The sequence below is a fragment of the Thunnus albacares genome, chromosome 15 (genome assembly GCF_914725855.1).
Source record: "Thunnus albacares chromosome 15, fThuAlb1.1, whole genome shotgun sequence".
Taxonomy (NCBI): Eukaryota; Metazoa; Chordata; class Actinopteri; order Scombriformes; family Scombridae; genus Thunnus; species Thunnus albacares.
Window position 1 is genome coordinate 9032687 of NC_058120.1, and position 22871 is coordinate 9055557.

Below are 22871 nucleotides of genomic sequence, written 5' to 3' on the forward strand. Positions count from 1 at the left end.
CATTCCCTTTATACTCTCCTGCATGTCACATCATTATCACTTTGTCTGGGTCATTTATATGCACCAAATTCGTAATTGTCATATTTCCCGACATCACCTGAAGGCATTCTAACACTTTTTTTAGACGGGTTGTGTGTTGGAGATCTGCTCTGCAGGGATGTGACCGACAAAGAGAGGGGAGGGAGCAAGCCCCTCTCATCTGTTATGCATTTCCCCTTTGATTCAGCAGCAGCCACTGAATCTTATTTTCCAGCATTTCTTCCCCTAAGCGTTTTGTTCTGTGTTCAGCTGTGGAATGTGCTGGAGAACTCACTTAGCCTAATTGTAAAAACCATATATCTCTGATCTTGTTTTCTCTCTCTTTACCTTTTTTTTCTCCTTTTTGCAATAGCTAAAACTAGCTCTGAAAGATTTAGGTTGGTTCCAAGATCACACAAAGCAGGGGCGTCAAGAATTCAGTCAGCCCTACGCCACAGAAAAGTCCCCGCAGAATGGAACAAAAACTGATGGCTTGAAAGTTATTATCTGTCAGTGTGATCAAATGTAGCCCACCAAATGATCAGCTTAGAGGAAACTCTGCTCCTAAGTGCTCCCTAACATGCTTTTTTGAGGGTTTTTTTTTTAAAGACAACAAACAACAAGATGTAATTTGGACTTAAATAAGGAAGGTATAACAGATGTCACACTTTGACATATCCACCTGATTACATCACATCTTTTTGTATTTTCCATTTCAGCACCTACAAGTGAACTAATGCCATTTTCATCATCTCCCAGGTATCCCACTATTCTGCAAAAACATTTACTTTCCAATATATTTGTTGGCCTCTCTTCACTTTCAACAGCTGCCTATCTTCTTTGCTTTTAGAGACAAATAGCACTCATATGAATTCACATGAATTATGGTAGTTTTGAATTTCACTAAGAAAGTTAAAAGTTTACAATTCTTAAGTTCAAATTTGCCAAATTGCCAAACAAGCAGTAAAATGCAATACTTGCTCCACCTGTTGGTTAAATGGTGGAGATGCGGGTAAACCAAATATTCTGTATTAAGGCTAAACTGCAAATCTAATCACAAAAGCCCAAACCCCTCAGTGTGAAAAGGCTAAACACTGTGAAAGCTGAGCAACCTCCTTCGCCTGCAGACACAGAGTACAAAGAAGATGCTTGTTAATATCAACAGTAGCTGCTTTAGGGTAAATGTCACAAACACAACGGCGTGATGAGGTCCAGTAAAAACTGCTCCAACACAAGCTTTTTTTTCCTTTTTGCTCTTTTTTAAACAATATCATCACATAGAAATGATCTCTATCATAAATCAATTCATAAGACATTTTACAAATCAATCTCAGCCTGAAGTACAGAGGAAAAAGTACATTTACAAGTACATTAAGACACTGTGACACAAGGTTGTTGAGTGAAAAACAGTAAGGCACCGATGCCGTCTGTGGCATAGGTTGTTTCTAAACTAAAAGGAAAAAACAATCAACAATAAAAACCATAAGATTCTTCAAAATGTCTCAAGAAAATGAAAACAATACTGCAAAGCATAAATATATTGTTTAAAAACCTTATAAGTAGGAAACATCTTGTGAAAGATTGGCAAAACATACAAAGAGTTAGAGATTTGTTCTACCAGACCTCTGTGTTGTTTGGTATGGAAGCAAAGAAAAGCCATAATAATTAGAATTTTATAAGAAGCTTAATATGTAGTTGTGAAATTAATCACCACAGAATACTTAAATGTAGCATGAAAATATTTTACTGTCAACCATCTGAATTTATGTGGTTTTAATGCCCCTCTTTATAATGTCCATAAGGCAATGGAGCAGCAGGACATTTTTCAGTTACACAAATTTAAACAGAAAATTTAAGTGTCTGTGGTTTTTCTCATCTGAACTTCTACGTAACCTGACAGGACGGATGTCTGACTGATCCTTGAGCAACTTGAGTATAGTATTTTTGAAGATTTCAGACACAATTTGTTTTTGATTTTTGATTATCTTCTGAAAATTTCAAAAAGAGGAATTCACAATAAAACAATTAAAAGCTATAAATAATAATAATAATAATAATAATAATAATAATAATAATTCTGTGATATTTAAATGTTTAATAATAAGTATTAAGTAGTGACTGAATTTTAGATGGTATTCAGTTGCCTCTAAGATAACAATTCTTATGGCCTTTTTTTGCTTCCATAGCTGGTAGAAAAACCTGGTTTTAACCTTCAAAAAATAAGTGTCACATTAATCACACTAATCATAGGATCTGTGGTGCTGTAAGGAAAGAGTGAGTGTATATTTTGGAAAAAAAAAAAATCAGTTTATTTTCAGTGAAAAGTTGGTGAAGAGCATTTTTGTCAGCAGTGTTCACCATTCGCCATCCAGGGAGAAATTCAAGAAGCAGAGAAACCAACTTTTTCACTGATCATAAAGTCTTGAATGTGGAGCATGGCTGCCATCAGACACCCACTGACAATAGATCACACTTTGAAGATATTTATATTCCTGCACACCTCCTGTTGATTCAACAAAAACACCCTTTTTGCAGGTTGTCAAATGGGAGACATGATTATTATTTTACTAGAGTGAAATCAAATACGGAAGGAGGGAAAAAAAGCAACACCAATTGTTGCTGGAGCAAATAAAGAGTGGATTTTTACTTTTCGCTGGCTGTTCTGGATGCAAATTAGCATATCTCTACATGTATCAATGATTTTACTGCAAAGCCATCTTTCACATGGTGTGTTTCTCTGTTGTGCTGTAAAGGCTGTGCTTCTGTTTCACACTGTTAGAAAGCATCAAAGCTACAAGTCTTGACAGATTGGTATGAGATGAGATGAGCTCTGCTCGTCTCCATCACATCCCTTTCTGCTTTTAGAGAAGGGAATGTAAAGAGGATTGGAGCTATATGACATAACTGTGTTATACTTTCTCCTATACAACATAAAATAAAATAATGGAATAAATAAGTAGCAATCCAGAATAGTATAACTCTCAAGGTGGTTAATATTTGATTCTTGACACAACTTCTTCCCTGTTATTGATACAAAAATAGATATTAGATATACAGTATATAAAGTATACGGCAGACAATCAAGAAGTGGGTTATTTTTTTCTAAACACCAGTAATTAAATTAAGCAATTGTCACACCCAGCAAGAAAATGCAACAACTACCTATATCACAGCCCCCCCACGCCCCCTTTACTGTACCTCTCCAGTCAACACACACACACATGTTCTCAACCACACACACACACACACACACTTCCACTTGGTTAACACTGCACTAAGCTAGCTTTCACCACAACCACAGGCACAGTAAAGAGTATATGTATTTTCTGTTGTCTGTAAATTAAATAAAGTGAGAGAGTGGCCACAGCTAAAAGTACAACCCATGTGCCCGAAGACATTATGCAACTTTGTCAATACATATAGTGGCTCCTGTGAAAACATTTTGTTCCTCAAAGTTTGAATTCCCTTCAGTGAGGTTAAGTGGTGCTGTACTATGTGTGCTTGTCTAATTATGGATGCAGGTCTGTGTGCTCTGAGGGTGTGTCTGTTTTTGATCCACTTACAGAAATGTATGAACTGACTAAACCATAAGGCGAGGGATTCTGTGTGTGCAGCAACAGCACTTATATAGCACCAGAACAGGTAAAAAGGTGGGACAATTCAGAGAGTAACAGGTATTTTTTCTTCTCGCCTGTTAGCCTTACTGCTGTAATGTGTTACAGAGGTTTGTTTTTTTTACTTGAGAGATACCAATAAAAAAGTGTCTTTGAATATTCCTTTGACATTCTGTGTGACTTTTCAATCATGGGTGGAAACGTAAGATCACAAAACCACCACAGTAACTACTACACATTTCTATATATAACACATCTGTCTGTCAACCTTTCCACCAACTAGTGTTTTCCAAAAATATCTGACAATGTTCTCAGAGATCACTACTGAACTTCATCTCGACATCAACCATGACAGTTCCTCTGTCAGTGATGTCAAGTTATTTGGCTTGAAAACATGTCTCTGAAATTATTTCGTTGTTGTTTTATTGACTAAAGTTGAGGCTCAAACGATGCTGAGATGTGTTGGCAGTGTCGACTGAGGGATTCATGAAAATGTCACAATTTCAACTCAACTCTCCAAATTAATTCTTTATGGTTTCTCTTCAAGGCTCATCCAAATTGGCCTTTTCCCTCTAGGTCCTCAAAATAAACTCCAACATATCTCCACATGGTTGAATGCAACAGATAATGAGTTAGACACATTGGGATGTGGCAAAGCTTTAGCAAAGCATGTCCTAAAAAGTGTTGGTTTTTAAGTAATAATCTGCAACATGTAGCCTAAACTGTATCTTGCTTATGAGACACAGGAAAGGGATATGTTTTGTGTTTCTAGCTTGACAACAATAATTAGATTGTGATTAACAGGGTATCTAGCATGAGCAGTGATAGCCTTGTGTAGCCACACCTCTAGCTTAAACAACAGAAGTCTGGACAGAAATTCAAACACATGAAAAGGACAGTGATGTTGGCTGTTGTCAAAACTTTTAAAAACAGTCAAGTTTACTTAAGGAGAGCATGACACTGGTGCAGTCTTGTTTTCTGTTGTAAAAACAATGAAGTTGCAACAATTAGCTAGCTAGCAGAAAAAATGTATGGTTTTCTCGTAATTTACGAAAAAAGGAAATTGGAAAGTTTTGGTAGTAGAAAGTAGAAAATAACATTTTACTGATGTGAGCAATGGTCATGCATGGTCTCTGTCAACCTTTAATACATTGCAGCTAATTCAAACTTGTTCTACAAAGGCAAAAAAACAAGATAAGTGCCATGTGTCCGGGGACTTGCGAGAGTTGCTTTTTGAAACCTTTTCGGTAAGAGTAAGGTTTGACATCAGTTTGAGCTGGAGGTGTGTCAGACAATAATTTACTCAAGAGTCAAATGAGTCATCCACATAACTCAGTAAACCTGCTTCCTGGGAGAGGTTCAAGCTCACCCAGTTCAGCAGATAAAATGAGTGATATCTACAGACGCTTTTAGGTCATTACATTAAGACAATCCATGAAAAAATGACATGATTGATCAATGGCTGTCAGTGATTTTAAAGACAATGCCATGAAGATGTTTATGCTATGCCAAGATGAACATCTCTGAGTGACATATGTGGTTGTCTGTTCCTGTCTTTTCCTTCGTCACCACTGACCCTGGTTCCCTGGACATCTATCCCAGTGGACCTTATCAATTTCCTACCCAACTGGGATGACAAACTGCCCTGTGCAGTTGTCCTCACGCATATTCTTCACATCCTGTTCTGTCGCTGTTAAGACTCCAACAGACTGTGCCAGTGGCAAACCTGCTGTCCTTTAGACTCTTTCATCTGAGTCCAGTGGGTGAGCTCCTCCTCTCCAGAACTGTTGAGGCCGAGAGAAATCCAGCCAATCATCTCCTTACGCTTCATGCTGCGCTTGTTGTAAACGGAGAGGATGAGCGTGACGTCTGATAGCTGGAAAAGAGCTACCTGGAAAACAAACGTCTCTTTGTAGGTTGGGTTGGGCTGGCCTCGACAGATAGATGTCTTACACTTGGACATTTCGTGGCCCATGGAGTTCAGTAAGGTCAGCTTAACATATGTATCTAAACAAGAAACAGACAATTAGCAGACAGTTAGAGGGGAAATGACATTTTTACATGCTTGGTTAACAATGCTAAACCATTTATGGTGTTATCTAGTAATGAAGAATTAAAGCACCTGACTTGAGCAGTGGATCATTTGTGCAAAATCCTTATGTCTCTCAGTTTATACTCTGAATTAAAACATCACTACCTGCTGCAGTTGTCTGCAGCAAAGTATGACACATTTTCTGCACAAAGCATTTGTTCCTAATAATGTCACTGCAGTTGATGTATGTGATTACGACCGTATAGGATGCGGTTTTCTCCTGATCAAACACAAAGCGCAGCTGTGAGTGTTCCTGATAACAGAACAAGAACTCAAAGGGTGCAAGGAGTGTTAATTCAGTCTTGTTGCTATGCAACTATGTCTAACCTGTAGGGGATAATGTTGAAGATAAAAATGGAGTAGAAAAAGTTAGCAATACGTCTGCCTGTGCTTAGAGGATGAGGAGCCTCCTCGGAAACAGATGATGTAGCTGGAATTAATGTTCCTCATCATGAAATACCTTGAGGGCCTGCTATTATTTTCTCTGACTTTGACATAATGTCAGTGTCAGGACAAGACATGTGCAGACATTTGGAGCCCAGGGCAGTGTCCCAAAACGTGCTCTGTCCAAAACGTGCAGCACATATTCTGGAGGAGATGCATGCCTGCTGCAACCAAACAAATGCATATAAAGACATGATAATGTTCAAAAACTATGACTGTAACTATGTCAGTGGGTATAGAACAGGATGTCAAACCACAGATTAAGCTTTCATATGAAGAATGAAAAAAAATCTGGTTCATGATCCTTAAAATCACACAGAAAACATTATCTTTACACTTGTTTCATATGAGCAATATTCAAGAATTTAGGTCTAATGTAGATCCGTACACTCTTAGTCTGGGTGACATCTCTCACCTTTTATTTCCCAGCTGATTCCCCCACTATTTCTTCCTAAATCAAGCGCATATTCCACAAAAATAATTCCCAATAAATCTTATTCATTTAACCCCAAAGAGAAAATGGGAAAAGGAAAAACACTGCCATTATCAAGCGATTCAGCATTCACCGTTTTCGTATTCACTCTTCATTTCCATGCAGAAATCATGACATAAACTGAAGCCACAAATCCAGCTGAAAGTAAACGAGGCAAGACTGGCAATCACAATGGGTCTTTGAGAGGGTTTCGCCCCTCGTCTACAACCATACTCCATAATAATGCTGTGTATTATGTTCCTGTTTAAGAGGCAGTAGAAGGAATGAATTGCTGAGGCTTTCATACTGTCGAGTGCCAGCTGCCTTCCAACGCCTAGCTCACCGCCTTGAATCACACATTCAGTTGCTCTCTTTGACATAAAAGCACAGTGAAAAAAATAGCCTTGATTTCTTTTTTGACTGCTGCTGAATGGGCTCTGTAGAGCTGTGGATGTCTTAAGTGGTCAGTAGCAGTGATGCATGGCTCTTTGGTATTGTTGCTGAATGACAGGGGCTGCGACTGATGATTAACTTGACTCGTAGGCTTGGTACTGTTTTGAAATGGTAGAAAAGGGGCTTTGAAATTGCTCTGCATCTTTTGACTGCACTCTCTCCACGTTGTAAGACGCACAAAGTCAATCAAGGCCTTCATAAGGATTTTGCACAAAGATTTTTTTCAGTGTTACCAGATGTGACTATTTGCTAAATGTAAATTGAAGACTATACAGTGTGGATATGCTATTCAGGAAAGTGCAAACAATATCAATAATCTGGCAGCGTGTCATTTGTTACAGACATTCATGGATACAAGGAACACGGCAATTAATGGGAGGGCAGTGCAGTGTGTCTTTCACATGAATATTTATGCTCTACTCTAACACAGAAGTCCTGTTTCTGTTTCATGTGCTGTAAGCAGAGCTGAAAAATGTAAAATTACACCCAAGGCATGCCAAAGTGTACTGTTTAAGCCAGCAGTCAATGACGCACAACATTGCCTTCTAGCTGGCCATCAGCCACCAAGCAAACCGGATTGAGTTAGCATGAAAAGTGTTGCTTCTGAGTGAAAACATGAAAGACTTTCAGGCATCACGGGCACGAGCACGAGAGAGACACACAAAACAGGTAGTGGAGCGTGGTAACAGGGCTACATGCAAAAGATACACGTCCAGAAATGGAGGAACAAGGTTGACAACAAGCAGTCATCTTCATGGATGAGTGTTATTTTTAATGTGTGTAAAGGAGTAACAGTGAAAAATGAAGATGCATAGTCATTGCTATAGCCCCTATCACTGCTTTTTAAAATAATTTTGACTTTACACCAAATATTAGTTAATGCAAATTTCGATATTTTGGGAATCATGCTTATCCACTTTCTTGCTGAGAGTTAGACAAAATGCAATACCACTCTTGTATCTGTCTAATAAATATGAAGCTACAGCCAACCACTGCTAGCTTAGTTTAGGATTAAGACTGGAAACATGGGAATACAGCTAACTTGACTCTGTCTGAAGGTCACAAAATGTGTCTACCAACACACCTCTATAGCTACGTAATATCTGTTCAAATGTCAAGTTGAAGTTTTACTCAGAGTTACTGAGGTTGCCAGTTAGTCAACAGAGACTCCAAGCATGCTGTGTCCCTGTTTCCAGTCTTTATGCTAAGCTAAGCTAACCGGATGCTGGCAGTGGCTTCATACAGTATTTAGCACACAGATATAAGCAGACTTCCCAAAATGAAATAAACAAATCAGGGTTAGCAAAGACAGCGCCTGACAGTACAGTCAGAAACAATGGACTTGAACATTTCATGGTTGTTATATTCTTCTTCTTTTTTCATCTACAATACTGGTCAAAGGTTTTGACACACCTTCCCATTATGAGAAAGTGTGTCAAAACTTTTGACTGGTACTGTATTTCTAGTGAAAAATGTTATATTCATCATGGAAACCAGATGAATAAATATGTTAATGTTAAAGTTAATTAATATAAATTACAGAAGATGACCAGTGTTTGTGTCTGATAAACTGCATCCATGAAGTTAATATGAAAACATCCAGGGTCCAACAGTGATAGCACCTCACTTTGTGGCAGGGACAGAGACTCACCTCTGATAATATAAACCTGTCCACCTATCAAGTGTTTTAGACAACAGAACAGCCCATCTGACAACAAGGGTTGGACAGCAGTAAGAAAAACAACGGACCAAGATGTCAAAAAGGTAGTAGGGTGAGAGAATTTCAGGTGCAGACATAACAGAAGATGCGAGGAAAGAAAAACAGGGTCAGGAGGCCAACAACATTACACAAAGTTCAACAAGAGGCAGTTTCTGTTTGAACTTGCTGCTTGGATCCCTGGAAACTGACTGGGAAGGCTGATGGGGAAATTAGGGCAACCAGGGATCAAACCAGAGGAAAACTAAAAAGCAGGTAGTGGAGCTGAAATTGACTGTATAGCTTCTGTCTGGCTCAGTTGTATTTGAACAAAACAACACATGTAGCATGTTTAATATTTAATAAATGACAGAGGTCTTTCACGTCAGTTAGCCCACATATTTACAAGTACAATAAAATTTGCAATTTCTGCTCATTATAAAGGTGAATGAATAAGTAGCACACTTACAATTTAATTATATAAACATAAAACTGACTAATGGCTCCATGCTACTACAAAAAAAAGAAAAACAAGTTGGTGGTTTGGTATGGTTTGCTAATCTGTAAAGCAAGAAAAATGTGTAAATTTCCAATTCTATCCCTCTGTTAGTTCCAACTGTGATTGAGAAAAACAAATTGGTCATATTTCAGAGTAACATTTACAATAGAAACAGATTAAAGCTGCATTATCATTATTATTATTATCTCACAATGGATCTGGTGTAAGGAATACTAAAGACAAAACACTATGCACACGCTCAACTTGCCCTTTTCTTGTCTAGTATCTCAAAGAGTGCACACAATTTTTATCACACCCTTCACTGGTCTTTCAACAATGACTACAACGAAACGTTTTAGAGTACTTACTGGGTGGCTTGTTGGCAGCCAGGTTTTTGAAATGGATGCCTTTGATGATCTCCACAGAGAGACGTCCTGTTGTGGCGTTGTACACCAGTCCCACGAGGATCTCTGGTGTGGAAGTCTGACTGACTGACTGGAATGATGAGGCGCTTTCACTGCATGTCATATCTGAGAGGCTGACCTGGGATTCACCACCCTGGAAATGTTAGCACACCATGAAAATTGTACACTGGGATGTATTGTCAGTGCACCCCTGTCTCGGTTTTCTGTTCTGTTATGTAATATCAAGGATTAATCATGTGAAATGTATGTGTTAAATTTATGTTTATTAGTTCCTAACACTAGCAGTCAGTACCGACAAACTATCCATAGCATTTGCAAAACTCAGAGTACAAATGCATTATAATTCTGATGACACTACTTAGTTATGTTCGGCCTAATTATGGCTGCTTATGCCATGATTGAACAATTGCTATTTGGGAGAGGGGTTTAGGAATTGCTCAATTGGCGTGGAGAAGGAAGAAGAAAAAAAATCTTTGTGTGTTGGAAGTTTGGATCCCTGCATGATTAAATAAGTCAACATTACAACCTGACAGGGATTTATTTCCCTGGCAATGTGTACTGATTTTTTCAACAGCATATGTTCTCTTTTGCCTCAGAATTCATAAAATATTGTTTTGAGAAACAATAAAAGGCAAGCAAACTAATATATGACAAAATCCTTGGAGAATATGTTAATGGACCCTTGTGGTTTCAGATACCAGCTGCTTTTTTCAGCTGCTTTTCCTCTTTGTAATCTTTGAAATGTATTTAAATTGCTGTAACGTTTTAAATGCTCGCAAAAGAAAAACAAACCACCGCAACTGAATTGATTGTTGTTTTCTTCTCTGATGTAAAATGCAGGCACCACCTATTCCTCGGGCACATAAAACCAACAAAGCAAACAAAACAAGATATTTATATTCTCTCAAGCTGCGAAATATAACCTCATTCTGAAAATGTTATCCAATCACATAAAAGATCAATCAATGCAGGGGAGTAATTAGTGAGGTGTTGAGAGAGAGAGCTTGAAAGCCAACACCTGCTTTGATCCTGCTTACCGGGAGTGCACAGCATGGGTCTAATATGACCGGCACAGACATTTTGCCCTGAAGGTTGAGCTTGGTGAGGTAGAACACCTTTTCCCCGAGCACCTTCTCCTTCTTCATCCTTCGCATGCTGTAAAGGCGGAATCGGATAGCATAGTTGCTGATCATCTCTGACTCCACATGGCTAAAGCGGAAGGTCTCCGTGAAGATGGGGCAGGGGCCTCTCTGGATTCCTGTCTTCGCCCTCTGTTTCTTGGTGGGCAGCAATACCAGGTGGACCTGCCAGGAGATGTTGCCAGTGCGTTTTACAGCAGGAAGGTCTGTTACTGCCATGATGGTCATCGCCAGCTGCTGCTCCTCTGAGTCATAGTCGAACACCACATCCAGAGTGCCGTATTTTGCAACTGGATCTGGTTCATAACCTTTAGGGAGCAGTGCTGCGGATCCACGGGCTGACATGTCCTAAAGATAGACCAATGAGACATTCAGTAATCATCTCATTACTCACTAAATAACCTCACTACACATTTTCAGTCATACCTTGTATCTCTCTCTCTGTTAGCAGTGGTATTTACCTCTGGGCTGAGGACAGCGGTGCTGTCGCTGGGCACATCCTCTTCGTACCCCTTGTTGAGGTAACTCTCTGTCTCATGGCCGTCACTGCCCTCACTGGGGCATTTGCCAAAGGAAAGGTGAGGACTGCCGCTAGTATGTGATAGGTCACACTTGGCGTCACCGAGGTCTGACAGTGTGCAGGACATCCGTGGAGAGCCATTCTCATCCTGATAGGGCGGCGGTTGAAGCTCATCCAGTGGCGGTGTTCGTCTCATCCTCTGGATGCAGTTGGCTGGTTAGAAGGAAGACAGAAAAGATATCAAGAAACACTATATATATTTATATTATCAATAGCATATTATGTCTACATTTTTATTTGAACCATGCAGAAAAGTCATGAGAAGCTGCTTTCTGTTCTTAGCAATGCAGGGGTCCAGGGATGACAGTGTTGGCTGGTAGATCTGACAGAGAGGAATATCTTGACAACTGTATGACGGATTGGCATAAAATTTGGTACAGATATTCAAGGTCCCTTGAGGATAACCCTAATGACTTCTGTTGATCACCTTTTTATTTAGTGCCACCAGTGACAAATTATAACGTGTTAAATATTTTACTACCCTCTTGATGGATTGGTATAAAAATTAGGTATATCATGTTTCCCAGACGATAAACTGTATTGACTTTGGTGCTCCTAACTTTTCTTTAGTGCCACCAACAGCTTGACGTTTTTGGTAAAGAGTGAGATTTTTCAACAATTAGTGGGTAGATTCATGCATGTGGGGAAATATTTTCAGCAGTGGGGGATTGGCCTCTATACGTGCAAGTACAAATTATTATGTGTACATGCATGACAGTGTACTTTTTTCCCGTGAATATTTTGGTTGTTTTCTGGACTAATTAAAGTAAAGAAATGTGCAGTTATTTACTGCACCATTACTCTGCTATAGCTCTGGCTATTATGTCTGTTATTGTCCCGCAGCTCCCCTGCACTTATACTATAGTTGAGGTGACAGTCAGATCGGGATATTAAGGTAGAATGCCATAAGCATGTTTATCCATCTGTTCAGATTAGAACAGATAAATTATTAAAAACTTTTTTTTTTCACAGATGATTTAAAAGGCAAAATGATATTTCTGTTATGTTGCACTCTGGCCAGCAGCCCCTTCAGCACACCACCTCCAGCAACCACCGATGGATTGCCATGCTGAAGTTGGCAAGTTCTGGTCTAAATACATTAGGCTTTGCATTCATCTAGTAGTTTGTATAGCATGTTTCATACACAGGAAAATTCAAAGTGTTTTTCACGGAGAGACATACTGTAGAGGCTAAAAAGAAAAAATGTCAATAAAATAACATAAAAAGTGATAAAATAGATTGCACAGATCTAAAAACTGACTAATTTTTAACTACTATAAAAGCAGTAGCAAACAAATATTTTAGCTTTGATTTTTTTTTGTGCAGCAGTGTGGTTAGAAGCAGCTCTCTTGTGTTTTCATTAAGGGTGTCGAGAAGAGCATTACTCATTCACTTTACACATATGTTGATCAGTATTGATTTCATTTTGGAGGAGACTGAGTCTGAAATATTTTAATCTATTATCAACAACAACACCAGATAATGGGAGACAAGGTGGAGAAAGAATGTTTACCCATGTTGTAATGAGTTTACAGAATTAACACAAGGATAAAACAGAGCAAAGATTAAACTTACGGACAGTAAAGCACTTATTACCAAAGGTTCATTAAAGAGTCATTAATGCATATGTAGTTCTGCCTAGCTTTATATAAAGTTATTCTATATTTTATTTACTGAGACTCAAAGAGTAAATGTGTCATCAGTAGCTGCACCTTAATGCCAAAATGATTCTGGTTCTTATTTTCTGGTAAAATGTGAATAGTTCATGTAATTCTTTAAGATTGTCTAATACCCTATTATATGCAATTTATCACACATTTTATTTTCACTCTGACAAATGAAACTTACTATGCCCATCCTCATGAGCATAATGTTCTCTGCGAGTGAAATCTTTTGAATGCATAAGCTAAATAAAACATCAGATATGCACCATTAAAGGACTGAACTGAATACTTCTTAATCTGCCACAGATTTCATGCCTCTCACCTTTCTAAATGATTCAGTTGCCTGGAAGGCAAAGAATAAGGCTGTACTGAGCGTGTCTGTGGCACTTATAAAGAACCTTGAATAGTGTTGTCAGCTGCATTCTCAAATCTGCCTCCCTTGTCCAATTTGGATTCACAAAAATTGAGCAGCCGATGCTAATACTCCCATAGGGACACTGGCGAGGAGTACTTTAAACCCCGTCTCTTGCAAAAAAAAAAAAGAAAGAAAGAAAACAAAAGATGAAGACGAAAATAACTTGGGGAAAAAAAATCCTCCTCTTTTGCTGTCTGCTAACTTAAGGAAAAAGCCAACACTGTGATGACGTAATCCACTCCAACTTATTGTTCCAGCTTTCTCCCAAGTTCTTGAAACTTTCACTCTTAATAATGTCAGCGAGATGCCGCCTCAAAGTGGCACATATCAGTGGCAGGATGGAGGCAAAGGAGTCTTAACTAAGTGTCATGGAGGGCTTGATGAAAGGAGCAAATCCATTTTGAGCAGCTTTTTTCCTGCTGAGCCGGGGGCGGTTGATTTGATGGAGGCTGCTGTGTAAAAGCACTGCTCTTTTCTCCAGCCCACTAATTGGGATGGTTACCATTCCTCCTCTCGTCTAACCCTTCCTTAACAGAGTTTCATCCCCTCTGCACTAGCAGGCGCCTTGTTTTGCCTTCTTGTATCTCTGTAAGCGGGGAAACAGTTTGTGCATTGTGAATCTTGACAGTGAAACTCAGGTATAAATATCTTAGGAGACAAATGAGAGGAGCAGCACATTATTGTCCTGATCATGACTGTGAGGAGTGGAAAACACAGCTGACCTTCCACCCGGCAAGCAGCACAGGCTCCTTCCACTGTCAGTTTAAGGCCAGTAGCAGCTCATGTAGTATTGTCTAATAAATCTTTGTAACATATTATTTGTTTATTCAAAGAAATGAATGACAGAGTTAAATTCAAAATAGTTACAGTTACAGTAATTGAAATTAATACATCATAGTACTACTGAAAAACTGAGCACAGATATGATAGATGTTATTATAGACCTGTACATGGCTTTGAATACATCCTGTGAAAGCAGCTTTTTACGAGGTGTTTTACCAGGAACAGCTCTTTGTGTATGCCTCTAAGCACCTGGAAAACACAAACACACACTTGAAAATGATCTCAGCCACGAGGTTCCCCTGTTAATCAGCTAGCTTCATTTCTTAAAGGAACAGTTCCTAGAGTAATATAAGAAGGTATATATCATGTTTTTGCTTTAGTTATGTACTGTAGTTGGGTCAGGACATGGTTAGCCTAGCTTAGCATAAAGACTGGAAGCAGAGAGAAACAGCTAGCCTCCATACAAATTTAAAAAATATACCTACCTGGAGCATTAAATCTCTCTAATTAACATATATCAATTCCATCATCAATAATATAAACGTGACAATATGACATGACCACTCACAGTGGTATGGCAAAAGCTTAAACTTAGCTTAGACTGACACCATTTCTACACAGGAAGCAGATGCGGTCCTTGAAACAGAGGAAAATGGACTTGAAGCATAAAAATATGATTCAGGTCGTGTGAAGCCGTTATGGTCTGTGTAGACAGCTTGACTGGTTAAAATAGAGGCGTATCTATGCTGTCAAATGCGTGTGAGATAGACAACTAAAAAACACAGCTGACGCTTTTCTGTGTAGACACAGTGTGAAAGCAGGAGGAAACAGCTAGCCTGGTCTGTCCGAGGGTAAAAACATTCACACACCAGTACCTCTCAAGCGCGCTGATCATGTTTGATCTAAAACCGATGTGATCTTACAAGTAGTTACGTGCAGGACTTATCCAGGCGTAGAGCCATGCTAGCTGTTACCCCTGCTTCCAGCCTTTATGCTAAGCTAAGCTAACTGTCTCCTTGCTATAGTTTCATATTTACTTGTATTAATTTTCTCATCTAAATCTGTGCAATTAAGTGATAAATTGAGATCTGTGGTGTTAGTGAACTGATAGCTGGTGAGGTAGCAGAAATAGGAGAAAGTCAGCTTTCCTATCATTTTTCATATGAGGTCATAATGAAAACAAGATTCAATAACAATGGTAAGCACTTCATAATATTATTGTTAAAGCATGACAAATCACTGCATAACAATGTCCTCATCAAGCGGTCCTGACAGCTTCCTAAACTCAGGGAATAGAAAAAAAGTTGGTCCAGACAAACCTTAGATTTCATTCTTAATGCTTACTTCCTATTTTGGGAGGCTGTGTGGAGCCACCAGGACACCCACCCTCCCTGATTCTGCAGCCTCTGCACAATCCTCCTCTTGTATAATACATATGTCCTGAGGATAAAGCTAGTTCATACTCTCAGACAAACACAAGGAGCAGTGGGAGTTGAGAGGAAATAACAGGCGCCTCAGAACTTTTACGATTGCTTGTTTGAAATTAATGAAATGAAATGCACTCAGGGTTAATAAAAGTGGCCTTCAACTATATCATGGAAACTACCTATGTCCAAATATGGAATATTTCTCTGTTTTGGAGGGAAACACTGACCCTAATGTCAGGACTGGTGTGTATGTCATTGGTGATCTGTGATTGCTTGCCATCAAAGCCTCACCCCAAGGAGGGAAATAATGAACCTCTAGTAGTTTCAGCCATGGTGGACACAGTTCTCACTCCTTTTCCTTCCCTGGCTACAGACTGGATTGATGTGTTGTGGATTACAAATAACATGAACAATAGTCCGAAAAAAATGTTTTGAGAAACGGCAAAATGTCTTCTAACTTCCTTTTACGGATGGGTTTTTCTTGTTGTTTTTATTTTACAGAAAGCCTCAAACCTTTGAATTTTTCTATATAATCCTTCAAACCTTCAAGGGTATTTGAATCACACTAAAACGAACACAGGACCTTTCATAGCTAAAATGTTGTCATATAAATAAACCAAGCTAATTTCAAATTGTTGCTGCCAGGCACACATGACTCAGATCCTTGCCTCTCTCTCACAAGAAACACTCACCGCATAATCTTACTGCTACAGACAACAAGTCAGCTATAGCTTTGTCCAAAAAACAAACATGTCTAATACGGTGAGAGTGGTTTCTTTGAAATACAGTAAATGAAAAGCTTTATTCTTGTCTGTTTGGAGGTCAGTGGAGATGTGTGTCTGGGCTCATCTACCCAGACTTTCTCTGAAAAAAATGGTCTCTTTAATTTACTGTAAAAAAAAATCTCGTAGATTAGGTTCAAAATGTAGAAATTTGTATATTAAGACCCTGACATTACACCAATAGCTTTAAAGAGTCGATAGCAAGTATGGATACTAACCAGGAACCGGAACAGCTCACATACATTTAAGATGATTAACAGAAAAAGAAAAGCAGAATAAAAACATATACTGCGACAAAAAGTTGCTTTCCAGAATGTTTTTATACTTTACTTTTTTCTTCATTTCAATTCTAAACAGTTTTTTTTTGTTTTTTTAAGATGAAACAAGGAGGAAAAAATCCATCTTTGGTTGATCTGGTCCTAACTGGCAGACATTCATGAGACAAAATATTCTGATGGTCTCATTTAACTATTAATCGGATGTAGATTTATTGTCGTAAAAGTGCTACATGTGGCACATTCAAAAGCATTATATCTGAAAGGAACACACTGTATTATCACAGAAATCACAGACTGTAAAGTGAGGTGAACTGAGCAGCATACTCCAAATCATTTGTAGGCCACATGCACAGAAATAATTTGTTTTGAAAAATTGTCTCTTCCAGTGGACAACAACTCAGTAATCTGTTACTGACTGCGTGTTCTCACTCTTGTCAGAGAGTCACTTGACTGTCGGCCAAGAATCGTTGATTAGCTCTTATCCCTCCAGTCTCAAGAGACACCGATTAAATTAGGCTGCATTTCACTTTTGATCAGATGATGAACATCTCCTTTTTTGTGCGACAAAAGCAAGATGATCTTTGCAGGGATTTTCTGTGTATGTGTTAATCACTTGAAATAATAGACATCAACTACTTCAGGAGATGTAAAAATACAAAAAAGACCTGAAAATATTAAAATATGATATCACCAAGCAGCACTTGTTCCCCCTCTGGTATCATTCTCTGTGATGAGCCAAAAAATTATAACTTCACGAATGATGACAGAGACCATCTAGTGGTTATGAAGAGACATACAGTTTTTGCAGCACTTGCGTAACAACACCGTTGTACAGTGTGGTGCATCTTTACTAATGGAGTCAGAGGCATGTCATGCACTATTTATCCCTCAGCTACACATTCAAACATTGCTTTAAATAGATTGTGCCAGACAGTCAGCCTTGGAACCCACTGTCTTATATAACACAAAGCTGGTTCAGACATGATTCACCAATTTAGGACGCCGACTAACATTAGACTGTTAAAAAACACTATGAGACATAAACATGCCTGATGTCTAACACAGTTGTATCATATGTGCATCTTAATATGTGTCCAAACAAAACTGCAATTTTAGAATCTGATACAGTTCTGTAAGATATCACCACATCTACTTTTTAAAAAATGATCTTATATAAAAGCAAATAGTCTAGAAGTGGCATCTGCAAGCAGTTAATACAAATCACAACATTCATGTCACAAATTTTATTGACTCATTTTCCTTATTTGCTGTAGTTTTGGACCTTTCAGATAAGATAAAAGATCAGATAAAATAGAATACAATAACATAGATAAAATGCAATTTTTCATTTGCTTATCTAGTTCCTTAAAGGAGTGGTTCAACTTTCCAGGACATTACTCCTGTTCTTGCAGGGAGTTAGATGAGAGGATTTACACAACTCTCATGTCTGTTTGGTTAATATGAAGCTACAGCCAGCAGTTGATTAGCTTAGCTTAGCATAAAAGTTGGAAACAGGGGGAAAAAGCTAGCCAGACTCTATCACAAGTTACAGAAAAGCAGCAGTGATGACAAGACTTGAGGAAGTTACTGCTTCCAGCAAAGAAACAGTCCTGCACATACCATCTCGTAAAACCACAACTTCTTGTTTTTACACTTACACTTGCATGAACTAAACAAATGAGATATAACGTGTTAATTAGAGATGCTAGAGGTGCTGGTACACAGATTTTGTTACCTTTGGAAAGAGCCAAGCTAGCATTTCTCCCTGTTTCTGCTAATAACCTTAAATACTTGAGTGCACAGATTAATATTATGTATTTACATTTTCAGTGTATTTAAAACACCATACAGCCTAAATAAGGAGGTCCAATATAGCAAATAACTACAGTAGGCCTGTATCATAAGATGTAAACCCCAAATAACTGATTCATGCTCAAGGTGCAGCTGTATGAAATCAGCAGCACACACATCAAGTCAAGCGTTGTGACAGATGAATAAGAGAGCAAACAGATTTATCGAAATAGGTCAGTGCTGGCGTTCTCCTGTGACTTGGACTATGTTGAAATAAAAAAAACAACAAAAAAAAACTGCCTTCTATCCACCACAGTGAATGAAAGATGCGTCAATTTTTTTAAAAAGAGAGAGAAAAAAATGAACTGTTAGGCTGCGGCTGGGCAGATTATGCAGACGGTTGACTGTTTCGCAACCCTCCCACGGAGAGTGTGCTGAACGGGAGCTTCGCTTTGATCACCTCTCTGGATTAACTGACAGTGAGTATCAGTGTGTACGTTGTGTGTATGTGTGTGTGTGTGTGTGTGTGGTGTACTTGTGTTTGTTAGTATGGAGGTGCAGAGGACTCAAGCTTACTGCAGTAATAAGGGGGAATATCTGTATTAATCTAACCACTCTAGTGAAACTTCTCATTGTATGAATGAAATGTTGTGTGATGGATGGGGAATCAACCATAAATCAAGGTGATAGTAAGGACCAATAACCTTAAAATACATATATGAATTCCAGCAGGAAAACATATACATTTTTCTAATTCTCAGATACAAAACCTACCGTCATCAGCCGAGGCTTCGCTGCTGTAGCCGTCATAATCAGCCGTCAGGGGGCTGTACTTCTGCCGGCTCTCCCAGCTGAAACCTCCTGCGTGTTTGACATTAGCGGCGGCCTTGGCTCCTCCCCGGAGGCCTTGGGACCGGCTGACTGCTTCTTGATACTGACCCATCAGTTCATCCTCACTGTCCGATGATGAGCCCTGCAGGTCGGCGTCAGAGTAGACCTTGTCTGTTTGGGATGGGAAAAGATAGCCTGGTTAGTGTGGGGAAAATGCAAAAAGTTCTGTTTCGAGCAAGGAGACTTACAGTAGTCATTGACTGAAAACTGGTAGACTGGCAACCTCTACTGGCATGCATGCTGCATTTCACATGAGGAAATCTTCGGAAATTACATTTTTATCTCCGTCAGGCATAAGCCTGGAGGTGATCATGCGTTTGGTTGTGTATGTGTGTCCGTGTGTGTATCTGTCCACATTTAATCTCACATACTACTGAACCCATAAGCCTAATATTTTTTGTACACATTTATGACTGTATGCTCAAGGAGCTCTCATGATTGCAGTGATTCACAATGTTTGAAAAACCTATTTTATAACGCCACTGACTGCTCTGTTGTATACCACCATTGACTGCTGACTCCTCGCTCCTCTTAACTAGCCGTTAGGGGCTGCAAGTGATCAACCACATGCTTCAGTTTGGAATCTTGTTTTCACTAGGGAAAACCAATTATACCTTGTTGCCACATTAGATCAATGTGTTGTCAATTCAAATAAATACTGATAAGATTCCTTATGAGCCTATCATAAAGCTCAGACTTTCGTCTTTTCAGCAGACATCATCATTTTATGATATGCATTACAACATAGCAAAAGGCATTTCCTGCAACTGGCTAGGCTAAAAATAAGGCTTACCTTGTCTGTTGCAGGCTACATTTTGGTCTTTGTCATGGCTCAAAAACTGACATCCATAAAAAAGTTTGGTCTCATCTTGAACTGGAGCATCTGCAGATTAATTCCATACCCAATATGTTATGATCCACTAAAGTTAGGCGTGATACGAGGTGAATAAGTTCCTGTTTTTGTTATCTTCGCCGCCATCTTGACTGTACACACCTGATGGAGATCTGCACTCCACAGAGTCCACTCTTCTAGTTTTATGAATATGTCACTCAAGCTAAAATGACAGAAGCTTTACAAAAATAAGGATGAGATGACGTCTTTATTTTGAATTAAGATTTCTGCAGGGACAAAGGTCAAAATGCTAAAATTAACTCTTAACTCTTAGAATGACATTTAGTGTAGGAGAGTGATACAGATCTCTGCAGAGAAAGGTTTGAACCATGATTTTTAAACATGTTGTCCCCCTCAACTCAAAAATATGTTTTTCTTCTTGTCCCTACAGTTGGATGTTTGAGGTTCAGTGTGCACCATGATGCATGTGCAGAGTTTGACAATAGAAGACTGTTTTCACATTTGTCTGCTGAAAGTGGAAAGTTTCTCTGTGCTCATTGATCATCTGATTTTAAAGGGACAGGCCTATGAGCATGATTTGTGACATCACAACTAGTTTGGAAACAAGTCCTGGACCAGTATGCAACTAACACAAGTGTGATGTGGAAACTTGAAGCCTCTAGTGCACACACTGAGAATGGACTTTACAGTGAAGTAGGAAACATCTTGCGTCAAACTGTTAAACTTTTGAAACAATAGCTGCATATTCATAGACTCTGGTATTTTTAATGAGAGAGAAGGATTAAATGTAATTTTAAGGATTTTAAAGTAGTAATTCAACTTTTTGTGGAAAAAAACATATCAGACACACATTATTGTTCCAAGCAGAGTATTTTTATCTTAATACATGCATGAAGGGGATCTTTATCTAAGTCAATAATAATTCAGATTGTAGTGGTAAAGTCATAAAAATTTCATGGAGAAAAAAAGAAATGTACCTATTGTTTTGCTGTCTAAATGTATGAAAAACATGAAAAACCCCCACCCATTGATTGCTCAGGCATGTTTAGTTGTGGCAGCTGTTGCTGATTGGATCACTCTTTGTTAAGTGCTGCAGTTAAAGAGCACTAAAATCAAAAAGGAACATCTGCTCACTCACACAGCAATGCCTTTCTCCTGTATCAAATTATCTAGATCATACTTCCAGTGTTTTGAATGTGTTGAGATCCCAGTGTAACTAACTACAAGAAACAAAAAACAACAAGATGTGATTCATTTAATTTTATGGTTTTTTGTGTCGTAATGCAGTGACATCATTCATTCTCAAAGGTGAATTTAACACTTGGCGGAGGAAGCTTCATTAATAAGCTAGTCTGAGATATTTTTTGTCTTACCAAAGTGATTCTGAAATGCTTGATAAATAAGGACCCTGGATGTGATTAACAGGACAAAGACGATGTTGAAAGATTATCCCTGAGAGTTCCTCTTTCTTTGTTTACAGGTAAGATATATGATCTGAAGTGGAGATTTAAAACATGTGCCTCTACAAGGGCAGATATACAGTATATGTATTTACAATGGGTATCTGTATGTATGGTTATCTTGATTTATTCCACCCTCACCTCATGTAAAAATAGTCCGGGCTTTGCATGGTTCAGTTTTGGAAAGCCAGCAGATACAGAATGCTGCTTTGGATGACTTGTAGCAGCATCTATGTAGGCATTCAAGGCCATCTACTCATCTTTTAAGACATTATAGCACATTAAATGATGCATTTTTAAGGTCAGACATTCAAAGAAAATAGCTCAGCATCGTAGTGCAGAAGAAGACTGATCAATTTACCAAAGTTGCATTTCAGAGTTAAGTTAAAGTTAGAGGTTTATTGAACATGAATGAATTGTTTCGCAGCAATGATGTTACCATGGTGCTCTGTATATGAGCAGATGCATTATGCAACAAAGTGCCATGTTATGCAACAGAAAACTATTTATGGAAATATAAAGAATATATTGATGGTACATCAGTATACTGGCAATGAATTGGAATGCAGTCCAATACAAAATGACACATTTGTGAAACAATGTTCAGTATCACTGTGGTCATTTGGGGCAACAATTACATGCTGGTGATCTTGATTTGATATGCATTATATTCAGGAGGTGAAATGAGAAGTAGAAAAATACAAACAATAAAGAATTTCAAAAATATAGGTGATGTATGACATTACATTCTTAAAGACAACTATATTATTACCATATCTTATAATATATACAGTATGTGGAGTTAATCTATATATTCAAATGTATTTTAATTTGTATTTGTCAATAAGCTATATGAAGTACATCAGTCACTGCAACATCCTCGGTTTTCATCACCCCATTAACACCAGCTGTAGCTTCATGTTTCTTCCAGCAAGGGGCAGTAGAGCTTTAAAATGACTCCAGCCAGAGCTGAGCTGTAACATTTCCACTGCAGACTGAAAAATCTCTCCAAACTAACAGTGTTTGCAAAGTTTGTTTGGTTGCAGAATATACAGCATAGTGTATCTAAGATATGAATCTGTTTAAATATTGTCA

The 22871-nt window shown here is 38.5% G+C and overlaps 1 protein-coding gene across 2 annotated transcripts in view; it reads right to left on the bottom strand.

Annotated features, from left to right (window-relative positions):
* Positions 1-2098: 2098 nt before the first annotated feature.
* syt14a (synaptotagmin XIVa) overlaps positions 2099-22871 on the bottom strand; it is a 43507-nt gene continuing 22734 nt past the window's right edge. The window contains exons 4-9 of one of the 2 annotated variants that reach the window (XM_044375848.1): positions 19347-19574; positions 11314-11585; positions 10751-11200; positions 9657-9846; positions 8745-8822; positions 2099-5639 (exon numbers count right to left, since the gene is read on the bottom strand). In XM_044375848.1, coding sequence (XP_044231783.1) covers positions 5326-5639; positions 8745-8822; positions 9657-9846; positions 10751-11200; positions 11314-11585; positions 19347-19574 — 1532 coding nt within the window. In that variant the 3' untranslated portion in view covers positions 2099-5325. The remainder of the gene's footprint in view (positions 5640-8744; positions 8823-9656; positions 9847-10750; positions 11201-11313; positions 11586-19346; positions 19575-22871) is intronic. The other variant, XM_044375847.1, reaches the window with a different exon arrangement.